The 15,454-nt window shown below is 29.7% G+C and overlaps 2 protein-coding genes across 2 annotated transcripts; one reads left to right on the forward strand and one right to left on the reverse strand.

Moving 5' to 3' along the window:
• Positions 1 to 2,149: 2,149 nt before the first annotated feature.
• Positions 2,150 to 5,817, reverse strand: LOC114416391 (QWRF motif-containing protein 7-like). The gene is made up of 5 exons (XM_028381249.1): positions 5,149 to 5,817; positions 4,547 to 4,783; positions 4,177 to 4,266; positions 2,787 to 2,897; positions 2,150 to 2,158 (listed from the first exon to the last, which is right to left on the reverse strand). Exons 1-5 carry the CDS (start codon positions 5,815 to 5,817, stop codon positions 2,150 to 2,152), a joined length of 1,116 nt encoding a protein of 371 aa, XP_028237050.1.
• A 6,130-nt stretch (positions 5,818 to 11,947) lies between these two features.
• On the forward strand, positions 11,948 to 15,058 carry LOC114417416 (F-box protein At5g07670-like). Its single transcript, XM_028382616.1, has 2 exons — positions 11,948 to 13,237; positions 14,391 to 15,058. The coding sequence occupies exons 1-2, from the start codon at positions 12,105 to 12,107 to the stop codon at positions 14,653 to 14,655; spliced, it is 1,398 nt and encodes a 465-aa protein (XP_028238417.1). The 5' UTR covers positions 11,948 to 12,104; the 3' UTR covers positions 14,656 to 15,058.
• The last annotated feature ends 396 nt before the right edge of the window (positions 15,059 to 15,454 follow it).

Here is a 15,454-nt window from a genome sequence, read left to right on the forward strand (position 1 = left end):
ATTTCATAAATTCGACTCATAAAATCGTAAAAGTCTACTTAAAAAAAATCTTATGAATAATAAGTAAATATATTATAAATACATCATTTTGCGCAAACAAAATGACGATAAATTCATAGTTCATACTAAGCTTTAAACTTGTGAAAATTAGGTGACTCATGGGACTGGAGCTAGAGCCAAACTGCATCTAGGACAAAAACACGGCCAGGTAGGGGATTGAGTGCTAGATTTCATTCGAGACAGACAATAGTCATACTACATTTTGGACAAAAAAGACAAGATAACATTGAAAACCCATGATAATACCAAAAAGACAACAAAGCTGAAAATTGAACAAGAACCTATAAATTTAACAATGAACATACACCAACAGCATTGAACCCAGACCAATGAGGTCGAGTGTCATCTGACTAACCACAATGCCACATCAAGGTAAGCAAAAGAGTCAAACTACAAATTTAACAAAAATCTAAAAATTTAACAATGAAAGAAAACTTCACAATGTAAAAAATAGATTCACATTTTATTTGTAATTAAAAGATTCATATTGTATTCACAAAATCACAGTATTCTTCATTGACAAGATTCTAATTTTTAAGAGAAAAGAAAGAGGAAAAAGAAGAAAACATGTCACGGAGGATGAAAAGTGAAAACAGAACAGAGAAGAGAAAAGTATAGTGACTCTGACTCCCTTCAACATCGTCACGGCCACGCACTTCACCATCGACACGACCACCACACACTCGCACGGTCGCGAAAGAAACACGCATTCGGCCACTTGCACTTCCGCTTTGCACTGTTGCCACGACCACCACGCATGCATACCTTGCCTTCGTTTTAGCAATCACACTGACGGACAGTCGCGGGAGCCAGAATGGAGTAAGGGAACAGCCGAACGAGAAGCAAGGAGGAAGAAAGAAAAACGTAGGATTTACAAAAGCACTATGGCGCAGACACAAAGTGAGGAGGAAGAAAAAAAATGAAACGAACGAAATGACATCGTTTTAGTTTTTCCCAAACCTGCAAACTTGGCCAAACTTGCGAGTCTACGTTAACTCGCCCGAGTCTACGCAAACTCAACAGTGCCCATTCAGATTTCATTTCTTCTCACGTTTTAACTTGCAAAGGCTTTGTAGAATCATAAACTCGTACGATTCTATGATTTAAAACGCGATTTTGATAATCATGCTCGTATGTATATCCTGTACTCCTATTTCTGTTTGAAAATACCAAACAATCCTTCCCCAACCCTAACACCTTCCTCTTTGTGCATACTACTCCCATGATGATAACTTCTTCTACCACAACTTCACCTTCTTCACGGAAGCCTCACAACCTCTTCCTCACGAGTCACGCTGCCATAGAACATCCTCCCCGACCTCCTTCCTTTGCGTGTCATCATTGAAGGTAACAATACGATCTAGAACATGGTATTTTGTTTACTGGAATGTTTTTTATTTTCAATCATTATTTCGGAGGCACGATTCCATAAGTTATATAGTAGTCTTATAGAATGGTCATTCTCAAATATAGATTGACTTCCGAAATTGACTTTTTGGAATACATAAAATGTTTTTTTATTTATTTTAACCATTATTTTTTACTATTATGAAACATGCATTTCGGTTTTATTTTTTTACTGTTACAAAATAAGCATTTTCTAAGTTATTTTTTACTGTTATGAAACACATATTTCAAAAGTTATTATTTATTATTATGTAACACCTATTCTGAAAGATAAAAGTTATTTTTTAATTGTAATGGAATACCTATTCTGAAAATTATTTTTTACTATTATAGAACATTTATTTTTGGAAGTTAATTTTTTACTATTATGGAATACTTATTCCAAAAGATGGAAGAACAAGAGGTGCGACATTGTGAGGAGGGTGTCAGGGGAAGGAAGTGGCACGAAACATGGAGGAGCTGTTGTTAGAGGCGGAAGACCCATCGCAGGAGCTTCCATCATAGTGGGAGTTGTCGTGGCGGGTTGAATGGTTTCTGAATGAAGGAAGTGTTAAGGTTAGGGAAGGAAATGCTAATTCATTAAGGATAGTTTAGTATTTTCAAACTAAAATGGGAGTGCAAGATACACATGAGAGTGCAAGATTCAAATACCACCAACCTAACTTAAATCTCTTACAAGGCCTCACCGAACCTGTTGGATCAGACCAAAATTATCATGTTTGTTTTTTATTAATCTATATAAATATATTAACTTTAAAAGAAAAAATAATAGCAATATCAAGACGAATATGGCTGGTGCTTTTCTGGCTGACATTTATCATGCTCGACTTAATGTGTTTGGATTTAAGTTGGAAACACAGTTTATGCGATTCTATGCAAATCCAACGAATAAAAGTAAGCTGAAAGTAAAAAAAAAAAAAAAAAAAGATGATAATATTTCTACAAACGTACGTTTATCTCAAACATACATTTACAATCTTCTACTCAAACACACACTTATTCCGTTCCATTTGGTTTGTCAGGTCGAGTCAAATTGGCTCAATGCTTTATAGGCCACAAAATATACTAGTCCGGACAAGCATTTTTTACTATGTCCCACATTTTAACAGAAGATTTCATTGTTTTGTTTAGCTTAAAATAACTAATATAATATTAATGGAAGCTAAAATGAGAACAAATAATTAATTCATCTAAGCCTTGTTTTTATTATATTTACTCTTAATTTTATGTTCTTAAATTTGTAATTGACAAAACGTTGAGAAAAAAGATAAATCAAGTTTTTTTGAGAGAGAAAGGAGGGTGTGCAGTGTAAGGCTCACCAATAAAGTAGAAATAACCGGAACAAGCCCCAGAAGTTTTTGTAAGTACTCTTCTTCCTGTTTTAATGTGGTGGTTAGTTCTGTAATTTGATAAAGAATCCTTTCAACCTTCTGAAATAAGTCAAATAACAGAAGTCCTATCATTAATTACTGCAATCACCTTACGTAATGCATAGTAATTACAATTTTATAAATTTTCCTATCATAAAAAAGCAGTAATTCCACACAGTAATTATATACTTTTATAATTTTTCTTTCCAATTTTTTAAAAAAAATTAGAAAAGCCTTTTATGAACGTAGTGTAATAAAATATTTGCAAAGTATTTTTATATAATAATTAAACTAAATTGTAATTTTGTCTCTTATAATTTTAAATTCATAATTTTGATTTTTTTTTATTTTTAAATTAAAATATTTAATTTTCTTATTTTTCATAATAAGACGTGACATACTGGTATTGGTACGAAGTTTATGTACGTTGTTAAAATAACGCTTATGTGAAAAAATGTTAAATGAAGTGAAAATTAAAAAATATCTTAATAAAAATTAAACTCACGACTAAGGCATTCAAAATTGAACCAAATTGAATGTAAAATCGAAAATTGACCCAAAAAACCACAAACCACGAAAAAATCGATGCTCATTGATTCAGACTAATTTGAAGTCAAAACTGCATGACAAACACCCCCACTCATGACCTTTATTTATAGACAAATTAATAAACCAGTAACACAATTATCTTGTTTAATAAATTACATTAACATTATTTATTATGTGTCATTAGTCAAGAGTTATTAATTTTTTTTAATTATCAAAATTAATTTAACTAATAATACATAGAAAAATAACGTTAATATAACTAACTAAAAAAATAGATGTTTTATTATCTTGTCTATGAATAATTTTATATAAATAATTAGAGTAAAACTAATCTGTATATTGAAATCAATTTAAAAAAATATGTAAATAATTTATATATTAATTTATGATATTTAATTATAAATTGGTAAAATAAAAATATTTAAACTATTCAAAATAAAAAAAATATAAATGATATAAAATAAAAATAAAAAGATTTATATATTAAATATTTTAAATTTAAAAATGATAATTTTAAGAAGAAAAATAATAACTCTTAACTAACTATACATAAAAAAATATTTTGATTTAAAAATAAGAAAATCAAATTGTGTATTTAAAATTATAGGAGAATCATAATTGTAATTTAATCAAATAATTACATATATAATAGTTAATGCTCTAAAGTTAACTTTACTTATATTGATAGATATATAGATTACATCTATTTTTCTCTGTGAATTTATTTTGAGAAATAGGAGAATCAAAGCTAAAAATTAACCCGATTATATTGAAAGAAAATAAAAAGCACCTTTGTTTGGTATTTCGCCATTAATGGTTCGATGCTCTCCATTACTTTAGCGGCTGTATTTAGGGCTTCAAAGACGGATTCCGTGTCTACCTATAAAGAGAATCAAATCAAATAGGAAGGAAGTTTTAAGTTACCATAATTTTTTTTTTGATAAAATTAATTTGTTAGAATGTTAATTTTATTAATAAAAAGATCGAAATCCACCGCCATATTACAATAAATTACCTTAATTACCTATAACATGTTTGATCAGTTTATGAATACATGCATGTCATATAGAGATTAATTAGAATCTTATAAACAAAATGTGTTTAGAGAGTACCTAACAATTTTTTCCAAGATGTAAAAATAATTAACGAGATGTATATACCTTAACAGTGTGAGTTAAAGGCAGTATGGTGGATAATGCTGACAACTTCCTTGTCAATCTGGCTACGGATTCTTGATTTCTTCTCTCTAATTGTGCCCATTCAGTAAGAAGATAGAGTTGTCCATCCAAAATTTGATAAAGCTTGACCAGTTGTTTGACCTTTCGCAATTCGATTCTTTTCTGTATTGTTATCTTTCTCAACATGAGGGCTCTAAGCCATACAGAAAACAATTTTATCTGAATTACGAAGTGAAAAAAAAAACAGAAAGAAAAGTTAGGTATCATGAACCTAGCAGCTAAGGCATCCTTTAAATTTTTTGTATAATATTAATCATAACATTATTATCCACTTATAATATTTAATTTATATTAATAGTCAATTTATTTTTTGTCAGAAAAATATAATACAGTCACAAAATAGTCCTAATTAACAAACAATTAAGTTACACATGTGAGCTTGTATAGAAAAAAAATAACAAAAAAAAATTGATTGGGGTTGCACAAAAACCCACCCTTTTTCAAGTTCATTTCCTGTATTGATTTCAGAAATTAGTTTTCGAAATGGATAAAATAATTTTAAGAAGTAATCCTCAAGGACATACCTCGGCTATATTCTTGACATTAGCCATGGCAACCTCAGCTCTAGCATTGATAAATCTCCATTGCAAAAGTGTATTATGCAAAATCCTAAACCGATGGTACTCTTCTTCTTGCACTGACGATACTTTTCTTTGCTTGAAGTACTTCAAGACTTTAGTAACACCACCACCAACACTACTATCATTATTACCGTTATCACTACCATTTGTTTTCGCCGGGGGTTGAGACCATATTGGAGAGCCAAGTGACCACCTTCCCGGCGAAAGCGCCCACGCCGAAGGCGACTTTGATGTGGACCTCTTTGAAGCTCCAACATTAATATTATCAGGGCTAACACCACGTTGCAAGAACTTGCCAAAGCCATCATCTCTACTCTTCTTCTCTTGAACCCTATTGTTCTTTGGCTTACTCGAAACCGATGTTGTTAAAGTGGGATTTAGGTTAATATTGTTTCTTTCATTGTTGGTTGTTCTTGTTCTTGATGTTGACTTTGAACGTTGGACACTGGTGATGGTGAATCTTTGACTAGAGCTTAACCTATGTGAACTTCTCTCTGGGGTGGTTATAGCGGCGGCGGGGCTGCTACCGCTTCGGCTACGGACAAGTCGCGGTGATGGCGGCACCTCCATGAGGTTGTGGTGGCCGGATAGAGTGGAAGCAGTTTTGTCCATTGATGGTTTTGTGTATGGTTTTGGTGCTCTTAAGTTGGGATTATTCAATATATATGTATATGTAGAGAGAAGATAGAGGTTAGAAGTTGAAAGCACGTTGAGTAATGAGTACCAAGAATGTTGAATACGTGTCCCCCACCCCATGCAAAAGTGTTTGCACGTATATATGTGCTAGAAATTCAAAGGGACCTTTCTTGTCTTTATATACTTTTGAAGTAAGGCAAGGAATCATTGATCAATAAACTATCACTAGTTTGTTTATTTAATAGAGTTAACTTGATGAAGAACAATTATTTTAAGAGTTTATTAATGGTTTAATATTTTAATTAAAGCAGTCATGTTTTAAAATAAACTTTATGACATGAGGTGGGTGGATGCATAATAATATTACTTTCAGGTCGTTATTTCCGTAATAAAACTTTAAAAAATAAGTCACAAAAACATCTATTATGTATAGTCAAATCACATTAGTCAAATAATTTTTTTTTAATTCAAATCTAAGGATTTTATAAAAAATATATATTTACTTTTCATTTTAATTTTTAATTTAATATTTTATTGAAAGATCACTTTATCCTTAATTTTTTAATTTTGTAATTGTGAATCTCGTAATCTTCGTGAGTCCCCTCACCCACTATTACGTTCCCACCACAGCCCTAATTTCCAAGATGCTAGCTAGCAATAGGGATGTAATTCACTAACACACAAATTAAAAGACTTTAAAGGGTACACACAAAGCATGGCGAACTATATGTCATGTTCTATGACATGGCTAATTAATTAGCAATATTTCATAATATACCCTCTCTATCTCAAAATAATTGATGTTTAAGTTTTTTTTATTCTGATCAAGAAAATAAGTATTTCAAGAGAATTAGTGTTTATTATGGGATAATTTTACTAAAATATCATTGTTCTTTCTCTTAATTTCAATAAATATATTATTAAGTCTTCCAAGACAATATTAATTATTACATTGCAAAATTGAAATAGATATTTAAAAATCTCATTAAAAATGAGAAGATTAGTCAATTTGATTTTTTTTTAAAGTTAAAACTACAGTTATTTTGGGATAGATGGAGTATGTTTATTATAATATATAGATAATAATTATATTATATGTATCATATCATATGCTAAATACATTAATGAATAAAAAATATTAAATATATTTTTTTATATAACAAATAGATTATTTGTGAATTTCTTTTGTATAAAGACCTTATTATTTCTTTAATTACAATTTATGTCTTGGTAATGGACTTGAATTTTAAGAATGAAATTGTGGAATTAGCATAAGTTGTGTTGTGAATTTTTTGAGATTTTTTAAGGTATTGTTTGATTATAATTTTTATGATATTTTTTAAAGTATAAAAATTTACAGGTTATTAATTATTTATAATTTTTTTAATATATACATAGTCATATGAGTCAACTATTGATTTATCGGGTCTATTTCCTAACTTAATGACTCAGTATTTTGACCGATTCAATGACTCGTATGAGTTTGATCAACAATAATTTTATATTATCTTATTAGGTGTAATCTTAGGAATTATAATTCAATATTAGTAATAAACCTTAAGAATTGATTTTATTTGACAAACATGATAAGCCTTTCTTGATGTCTCTTGTGGATATCATAAACTTAGGAACATTTATGCCAAACAATTTACATCTACGTATTGTCATGTAGTAGTGACAAGTACAATGTAGTGATCCCAAATCCGATAACTTCCAATACTACTCAATGCCTAACATCAATAGGGAACCCTTTTTTTTTTAAAAAAAAAAAAAAAGACAATAGGAGACACCTAATGATGATAAAAAAAAAATCAAAATAATTAAAAAAATCTAGTGTAAGTTACTAATGAATAAACAAAACCTAAAAACTCTCAAATCAAAATGGTTTGTAAAACACTACAAGAAAAAACATAATTAGGGACTGATTTTAGTGACTAAACAACATCAATGGATCACTAACAATGACTGACTTTGGAACCATTTAGAATTTGGTTAATAGGTAATGATTTAGTGACTAATACACGTGGTCTCAAAATAATCAACCACTAACTGTATTGTTAAGTATCAATTTATCCGCTCAATTTTTTTTACTATATAGTGAACATGTTTGCAATCAAATGTCATTGTCACTTACTAAAACATTGTCTATGACTTTTTTGCCTTTAGCAACCTAAAACGTTGGCATTCTTTAAACTGGTATGGATCTATGCCATTTAACAACCAAATTTTAGTTGGTCACTAAACTGCATTGTTGAACTATGTCATCTAGCGACTAATCATAGATATATAATTGTGAAACTATGTCGATTGGAGTGTATGTCATAGCTTTATAGTAATCGAATTGAAAACAAATTTACAGCTTTAGTAAATAACAACCAATTGAATTTGGTTGATAAACTCTAGATCTCATACGTAACCCAGACCTCTCTTCCATTTCCATAGATCCTCACTCCCACTTCATTAATTATGTCTATCTTTGACAATTCATTTTAGTTAGTTTCTAATTTCTTTTAATAGTTGAAAAATTCATTTGATTGTTCATGAAATAATTTTTTTTAATAGTTTTTATTATTATTTTTTGAAACACTATTTGAAGTAGCATTTTTTAAAACACTAACTTTTAGCTTATAGTTTTTTTTATATTTTCTTTCACTTATCCTTGATATATTTATTCATTTTTCTTGTTATCTTTTTTAAATAAATCATGATTTTATTATTTTCTACCAAATTATATTTTTTAGATACTCCAACTTTCAACTAACTTTTTAGTTAGTTTTGTCGAACATAGTCTATGAAAGCTAGTGGAAACTGAAAAACTAACTTATTAAATTAGAAATGTTCAATAAAACTAGCTGTCAAAATAATTGAAAAATATAAAATGACAAAAATAGACATATTTAAAGTAACTTTTTGGGTTTGTGTAGATTTGTTAGTACCATCGGCCTCACTTGGTACTTGAGTGCTACTATGATCTTGGTCATGTGCTTGAGTACTACTAAACTCATGCATGAAATTAAGCAAAAAAATATGCTCTTCGTTTAACAAATTTTTCACTTGAGAAACATATCGATTATATTTCCTAAAAACAATACCTTCATCTCTCTCATGATGAGTGTTTTCCCTGTCAATTTCTTTATCTCCTTTCTCACCATCCACAACTTCATCAACATTAGGATCCATAAAGGGTGCAATAACATTTTTACCAGTTGCATAACTGTCTTCAAATAATTAACTCCATAATTCATCAAGTGAAGGATCAATTGATCTTTTATGAAATCTTTTAACCTCTTGTTTCTCCTAAAAAATAGATAATTAATCATTAAACTAAATCTTATAATGAATTGTTTCTATTACAAATTAACTATAACAATATATGTAATAAACTAACCATTGTCACTCATCTTTGCTCTTTAAAATTTTGTTTCTCTCTATTGCATAGTACCTCTACTTTTGTCTTTCTATTGATGTATATTTTTTCCTATTAATAATAAATATAAGTATTAAAATATACATTTGTATTTGTTAGTAACCAATGAATTTTTAATATATCTTGATCTTACAAATTTAGGGGAAAAACTTTTAAAAATATAAATTTTGATTTTTTTTCTATATTTATCATTGATGTATAAGTAATTACAAACTTCTAGTTGGGTTGTGTTTTTCCATTTAATAATTAGGATTTGATATTGTTAATTTTATTGTATTATTTGGTTCTTTTTTTTTTTCTTTGAATATTCGGTCTGATATATATATATATATATATATATATATATATATATATATATATAATTCGATGTATTTAACTTCTACTTTTTTATTCGTATAGTTATGTTAAAGATATATAATAAATAAATAAATAAAAATATTAAAACTTGTCAAAAAAGATATCAAAAGTAAAAATATTCAAATAACATAAAATAATAATAATGTATACTACGTCGATGCATTTTTTTCATATTCATATGAAAACTATAAGTATTAATATATATATATATATATATATATATATATATATATATATATATATTTTAATAACTAACGATTTTTTAATATCTGTTGATTTTACAAAATTTCTAAGAAAATGAATTTTGAAAAGTAGAATATTAAAAATTTAAAAGTATAAAAGTTTGACTTTTTTTGTATAAATTTCTAATTTATTAAATATTGAGACATTTTTATTTCCATTTTTTTGAAAAATTAAGAATTAAAAAAATGAAATTTAAGAAACTGAAAATTCAAAAAATATTAATATTAATATAGATGAAAAATATTACCTTATACTATATATAGATTAAATTATATTAATTTTTTGACAAATTGTTATTTGTTATTTTTTTTATAACTATTTTCATTTTTCAACATCAAATATTTGTAGAAGAATATGTTAAATGATTTGTAACCATAAAAAATAAGCTGAAAAGTATTTGTAGATTTTTGTACTTGAAGTATAAAAAATTTATTAATTTATTTCCTTTATACTTTATATTATTTTTTCACTATTTAAATTGATAATAATATTTATTTAGTATTTTAATTGTTTCCATCCATCATTAAATATTTTTCAAATTTATTTATAATTAATTAATACTAATAAATTATTATAAAACAAAACTTACATCTCGAAATGGAATTCTTTTTATAATAGAATATAGATTGATTTATATTCTCTCCTATAAATTTATATAGCCGAGTATTATTCTTATAATTTCAAAAGTTTCTAATATAAATTGTAATATTTTTTTTTCTAGGTTAGAAATTATGGGTGTCAATCAACTCCTCGACAGAGATTAATCCCGTTCACAATGTGTTTTTATCGTTGACCCAAGAAAGAAAATTTTACACTAAATGAAAATCGAATACAGGTTCTCTTGTTAAATAAATCATTCTCACTTATGTGAATTTAACGAAATTTTACATCACTACATCAATCTTTTAGGTTAGATTGTAACATTTTAATTTGTATATGTTAAGTTTTTCCTTAAGAATGATATTGACATATATACAATTTACAAACTTTGAATTAGATTAAATTTTAAAAATACCAAATATAGTCAAATCCTTTTTTATTCACTTTTTATGATCTCATGAAGCCAAGTAATACAAAAAATGTATTTAATTCTATTAATTGATATTTTTAAAATTATGAATTTGGATTCTTTAGTGTCCCCAATTGGAAAAAATTTAATGGAAGAGTAAGAGAGTGTAATTAATTAAAAGTTAATTAAAATTCATAATAAGCATAACTTAAAAATAAATTTATTAATTCCCATATATTTAACACACAAAAGGATATATATATATATATATATATATACATTCAAATTAAGGAATGATGATAATGAGTTTGTTTGTTTAAACTTGTCTTTATAAAAAATATTTTTTAATAAAATAAATTATTTTTTTTTACTTTTTATTGTGTTTGTTTTTTTTTTAAAAAAGTAGATAATTATTTTTGTTTTTTTAAAATACCTTTATAAAGAGCACTTTTTATATAAAAAAAAAATATAAACAAACTGATCGAATGTTAGTGGTGGAGACTTTTGTTTGTCACTTATACCTTCATACATCAATATACTTTTTACCTTTAACAAAAAAAAAAACTAGGTTGAATTGAATTTCATTATTTTGAGGAAAATAAGTAAAACTAATATAATTAAAGCATTGAAAGAGTCAATTAAATTAGTAACCTTATATAAATATTTTTTATAAAGAAAAATAGAAGGATCAAATTGGTTATTTTCTCTGAGAAAATAGTTATCTCGAAATTTCTCAACAACTTTTTTCATTAACTTGTAAACTACTTTAGATAATCAGCTATAGTAAACTAGTTTGAAAAAAAAAAACATTATCACACGATAATCTCATCCACATTAATTATTAATACATGATATAAAAGTATACATTACACGTAGAAAAAAATAATTGTGCATCCACAAGGAAAATTACTTTTATTTCAACCAAACAAAATAAAAAAGAAAGATTGAAAAGGAAAAAAAATAAAAAAAGGCTAAAATTTGTCTCTAGTGCTTTGAATCCCCAAATGGGTCCACATACCACACCACAGCATTCAATGAAAACCATGAACAAGAAAACAAAAAGCAAAAAAATAATAAAATTTGAGTTGTTAGATATCTCCACAAAGCATGCCGAACAAACAACAACACCAACACCTCTCTGCTCAACTCAAGTTGTTCACTACCGATTCCTAATGCCAAGCTTCTTAACACCTTCACAACATTCACATCACAAAAACACTCAAAACGATGTCGTTTCACCCCAACCCTAACCTCAACACCGCCGCGACCACGGAGCCCCTCAACCATATGGTCCTCGCCATGCACCTCTCCGACCCCAAATCCAAAACCCTAACCCTAATCCCCAATTCAACCCTAATCATACTGGACCGAACCCTTCTTCTCTCCGACGAGCTTCTCCTCCGAATCCTCTCCAAGCTCCCCGATTCTTCGCAGCAGCGAAACTCCAATTCCTTAGTCTGCAAACGCTGGCTGAACCTCCAGGGTCGCCTCGTCCGAACCTTACGCGTCCTCGATTGGAGCTTCGTCCTCTCGGGTCGGTTAATTAACCGTTTCCCGAACCTCAACCACGTGGACCTTGTTCCAGGCTCGTTTACTTCTTCTTCTGTCAACACGACAACTACCATTGTGGTGAGCCACAGGCTCCTTTCGATGCACGTGGATTCCGCGTGGCGAATCGGCGTAGAAAAAAACCTGTTACCGGTTGAAACAGTTGACGCCGGGCTCAAATCCCTTGCTAGTGGATGCCCTAATTTACGCAAGCTCGAGGTGGCAGGTTGCAGCGAGGTTGGGATTTCAACGATTGGCGCCGAGTGTGCTACCTTGCAGGAGCTGGAGCTGCAGAGGTGTGACGACGCCGTTTTGGGAGGTGTTGCAGGGTGTGAGAATTTGCAGATTTTGAAGATAGTTGGGTGTGTGAAGGGGTTTTATGAGTCCGTGGTTTCGGACATTGGGCTAACGATTTTGGCGCAGGGGTGTAAGAGATTGGTGAGATTGGAGCTTGTTGGTTGCGAGGGGAGTTTTGACGGTGTGAAGGCGATCGGGCAGTGCTGTGTGATGCTGGAGGAGTTGGTCATTGTGGACCACAGAATGGACGATGGGTGGCTCGCCGGGGTTTCGTATTGCGAGAATTTGAAGACTCTGAGGGTTCAATCGTGCAAGGTGATCGACGGGAGCCCCGGGTTGGAGGAGCATTTGGGGTGCTGTGAGGCGCTCGAGAGAGTGCATTTGCACAAGTGCCAGGTGAGGGATAGGAACGCCGTGGGGGCGTTGTTTTCGGTGTGTAGGAATGCCAGGGAGATTGTTCTTCAGGACTGTTGGGGGCTGGATGATGCCACCCTGAGTTTGGCAGTTGTTTGCAGGTAATGTAATGTGATCTAGGGATTTTTTTTTTTTTTACTTGGATGCAATTGTTTAGGTATAATATTAAAATTGGAGTTTTATTTGGGTAATTAGTGTAACAAAGGTTTTGCATTAAATGCTAACGGCCTAACATATGAACTGAAGTGTGAAATTATGATTCTGATTGGAGAACAACACCAAGAGCACTTGAAAACTGAATATAAGTTTTGTCCTTTTTTGTTTCTAGTTGATTTTTCACATTGAATATGAATTTGTAAATGTCCAATTGAAATTGGTCCATGATGAAATTTGGGTATGCCTCTTTTGAATTAAAAGAAAACCTCTTGAGATAGGATTTAGTTAGAATGCATGGAGCAATGTACAGATTTTTAGTTCTGCAAATGGATTGTCATTTATTGGAAGATTGTTGTTAGTATTTGCAATAATTACTTTAAAATCCAGATTTATGGTGATTTCTAATGGGTTGAGAGTGTAAAATCCTTGTATTGACACTTGAGACAGTGTATTAAAATTGAACTAAAAAAATATCCATGTTTGTTTAAATTTTGGATTGCCATGTATTTTAAAAGTGTTGTTTTTGTAATAATTACTTTAAAAGTTGAGAGAGTGTAAGGCAAAATTAAACTCATGAAGATATACCCATGTTTTTGAATTTTTTATTTATAATATTTTTGGTTAACTGGACCTGTTTTAAATTAAGGATAGATGTACCTTTATTCTCTTACATTAATCATTTTTTTCACTTCAATATTGTCAAATTCGTGAAATTTTGGTGTGTGGGTGTAAAATTATTTCCTAGTATTCTATGCATTGGTAATCTGGTTTGCAGGTGTAGGAGAAATCTTAAAGTTTATGAAGTTGAAAATAAGTAATTATAACTTTTGGGGTCAGTGTGGTGGTCCAGGTGTTTGTAAGGGTTTATTTTGAATTTTTCCATATTTGTAATCTTCAGTTGGGGATCACTTTATATTAAAATGTATGGTTTCTACTTTCTTGCAGCATTTAAGAACATACTTTTGATATCTTCATTATTTATCATGTTTAAAAGTAGTTATGTTATGGGTATCCTTAGTTGATAAGTTATATGGATGTGTCCCTAAATATTGGGGTTATTTGCAAGTTGCATAACAGTTGTTGTTGGTCTATTTTCAGGCGGGTAAAATTGTTTTACGTAGAAGGATGCTCATTGCTTACAACAGAAGGTTTGGAGTCCGTAATTGAGCACTGGAAGGAGCTAGAGTGCCTTAGAGTAGACTCATGTAAAAACATAAAAGATAGTGATATCTCTCCTGAACTTGCAACCTTATTTTCCACTCTCAAAGAGTTGAAATGGAGGCCAGACACAAAATATCTTTTCGAATCTGATGTGGGTGTAAGCATGGGAAAGAAAGGTGGTAAATTTTTCAAGAGAACATGACATGATGATGCAAACTGTATTCATTATGTAGTCAGAAAATCTAGGGCCATGGTATTAGGAACAGATATAATTCTTACTCACTGATTATAGTGGAAATTTGTACCAATATGTAATCACGTAGTTAGTTTAGATGGTTAATAACTAGATATTGACAGGGGGAGATTATTACTTTTTACCCTTCACCTAGTGATGTAATTATGTATAAGCCCCAACCCATGTTGAAATTGGGTAACTTTGTTCCCCTGCAGCTTTTACTGTTCTTTTGTTTCTGCAATTAGAATAAGGAACCAAACTAGAAATGTAATTGTATGTAAGCAGAACACATAGTTGACTCCAAGCAGAGAATTGGATGCCTTTGTTTCGCAGATTTTATTTATTTGCAATTGTTGAAGTTTGGAAGTAACAATGCAACCCTTGTCTCTGGGACTGATGCCATAAAGTTAGCATGGTCGGGTTGTTTAAATGTCACAAGCAATAGAATTTGGATACTATGTAAAACATCATTGTCATTTAAGAGTGGAAATGAAGGTAATGTGATAATCGTTTGAATAATAGAAATGTCGACAAATTTATCTTTAAGACTTAAGTTTTGACACAATTGAGTATTACTTTGTATCTGAAAAGAATTAATTTTCTTAAAAAAATTAGAGAAACATTTGTTAAGAAAATAAGTTAATTGAGAGTGTAAAATAATTTTATATTGTTATTTAATTATAAATTATTGTGTATAATAAGTTTGTTGATTTTTATAATAATTATTTAAAAAGTTATAATAGTAATAATTTTTGTTTGGTTAATA

Source organism: Glycine soja, chromosome 6 (genome assembly GCF_004193775.1).
Source record: "Glycine soja cultivar W05 chromosome 6, ASM419377v2, whole genome shotgun sequence".
NCBI classification, from domain to species: Eukaryota; Viridiplantae; Streptophyta; class Magnoliopsida; order Fabales; family Fabaceae; genus Glycine; species Glycine soja.

Bases quoted from the DNA above. Each gene is read 5' to 3' on its own strand.
- LOC114416391 (XM_028381249.1), bottom strand. From the start codon at position 5,817: ATGGACAAAACTGCTTCCACTCTATCCGGCCACCACAACCTCATGGAG. The intron at 4,784-5,148 runs GTATGTCCTTGA...TTCGTAATTCAG, and splicing joins ATGTCAAGAATATAGCCGAG to ATAAAATTGTTTTCTGTATG. The intron at 2,898-4,176 runs GTGCTTTTTATT...GACTTATTTCAG, and splicing joins TGGCGAAATACCAAACAAAG to AAGGTTGAAAGGATTCTTTA.
- LOC114417416 (XM_028382616.1), top strand. From the start codon at position 12,105: ATGTCGTTTCACCCCAACCCTAACCTCAACACCGCCGCGACCACGGAG. The intron at 13,238-14,390 runs GTAATGTAATGT...GTCTATTTTCAG, and splicing joins AGTTTGGCAGTTGTTTGCAG to GCGGGTAAAATTGTTTTACG.